Source organism: Myzus persicae, unplaced genomic scaffold (assembly GCF_001856785.1).
Source record: "Myzus persicae strain clone G006 unplaced genomic scaffold, MPER_G0061.0, whole genome shotgun sequence".
Lineage (NCBI taxonomy): Eukaryota > Metazoa > Arthropoda > Insecta > Hemiptera > Aphididae > Myzus > Myzus persicae.
The window spans coordinates 1-1,673 of NW_019103158.1; the positions used below are offsets into that span (position 1 = coordinate 1).

General features: G+C 30.2%; 1 protein-coding gene across 1 annotated transcript; it reads left to right on the plus strand.

Annotated features, from left to right (window-relative positions):
- Positions 1-556: 556 nt before the first annotated feature.
- LOC111033890 lies at positions 557-1,667 on the plus strand. The gene is made up of 2 exons (XM_022314831.1): positions 557-1,173; positions 1,262-1,667. Exons 1-2 carry the CDS (start codon positions 975-977, stop codon positions 1,399-1,401), a joined length of 339 nt encoding a protein of 112 aa, XP_022170523.1. The 5' UTR covers positions 557-974; the 3' UTR covers positions 1,402-1,667.
- The last annotated feature ends 6 nt before the right edge of the window (positions 1,668-1,673 follow it).

The following is a 1,673-nucleotide window of genomic DNA, read 5'->3' on the forward strand; positions in this document are numbered from 1 at the left end:
TATTGGACTATACTTTGAATAAACTATCTATAATCTATGAATAAGCCACTGCATTATTCCTTTCACACCTTTACCACTTTTAAGCATAAAGTAAATGCCCAGCTATTATATATTGTATTACTAAAAAATTACCAAGGTTTGCATTTTTGTACGAGTAAGTATCAATGACGTACAATAGTAGGTACATATATTTTATTGCTAGGTACCTACCAGGTACGTCGAGAATCGAGATATTAAACTATAATATGCATGAATGTTAATTAATACACAATATATTAGTATGCGTTTATTCTTTTGTGCTGTATACATATTTATAATGACATTATTTAATAATAATAATAATTATTATTATTATTTTTGTTAAAAAATAGTGTAGGCAGAATTGACTGTTGTCTGTTGACGACAGTCTTGACATGTATAGATAATAATATTATACAATTATATTGGTAATTGGTATACCCGGCGTATTTTCGGGTAGTTATTATTTCGACGAAGCGCTTATTTTTATTTCAGTCTGTATTTTATAACGTGGCAAACTGACGAATGGAGAGGTCTAAATCTAAAATATAATGATAATATTATAAAGACGACGTGCATGATAGTACAATATTATTGGGAATTCCATACGTTTATCGATAGTCTGCGGCCTGGCCAGCCGGTGGCGACGACGATATTTATATTTACATCATTGCAGTTTCTTATTAGTAAGTTGTTCTTGTTTTGCCGTTTATTGTTTACTCTGTTGCCCGTCGATTACGACATTCGTGCTAACTGCTAATAATTATTTCCGACATTTCCGTTGCATCTTTTTTCATGTGCATAATACTTATTAGTTAGTGTATTCAATATTTAAATTTCAACCGTGATTTTGCTGTGGTGGTGAAAACTGATCGTGTTTGTATCGTGTTAGATCATTCAAGTATTCAACATCATAATATTATATATTATTTTTACTACTAAAAAAAAAAAACACCATGACGTGGTCAGTGGTTCATTTTATGCAAGACGATACCGTTGAAGTTGTACCCGAGCATTGGTGTGTTAAAAAGGGCTATTGCGCCTGGCCGAACACAAAAAAAAAAAGTGATCTAAAAAATGCCGTAAATAATAGAATTAAGCCCAAAAAGAAAACATTCAATTTATTTAAAGCACGGACTTTGGCTTATAATATTGGTGAGTTAAATATATTAATATTGAATTATCTACTCTATTATAAAATTATGTTAGGTATGTAATTTATTTTAATTTAATGTGATTCTAGATGACTTTCAAGTTGCCCAAAAAAAATGCATAGTTGCCAAATCTAAATCAGACCTTTCCTCGTCTGAGGAGACTGCAAAAACCAGAAAACAACGAAAAAAAAAAGTTATGATAAACTCTGATTCTGAAGGTATAATATAATTTACTATGTATATATTTACTATAATATTATATTATGTAGGTATAGTATTTTACAATATTGCTGTTTGCTTGAACTTAACTGATCTGACATTTCCTTTGCCTTATTGTGGGAAAAATTACCTGGTTAGTGGTCCCAGGGCTAAAAACTAGGACACAGATAATGTTTGTATCTTATAGTGTCTTATAGGTATTTAATTTTACTTGTATCTACACTTATAAAGTCATAACTCATAAGTATAACTATAGGATAAAATTTTTTTATTGGGGGGGGG

Coding starts and splice junctions, on each gene's coding strand:
- LOC111033890 (XM_022314831.1), top strand. CDS start 975: ATGACGTGGTCAGTGGTTCATTTTATGCAAGACGATACCGTTGAAGTT. Junction 1,174..1,261: donor GACTTTGGCTTATAATATTG/GTGAGTTAAATA, acceptor ATGTGATTCTAG/ATGACTTTCAAGTTGCCCAA.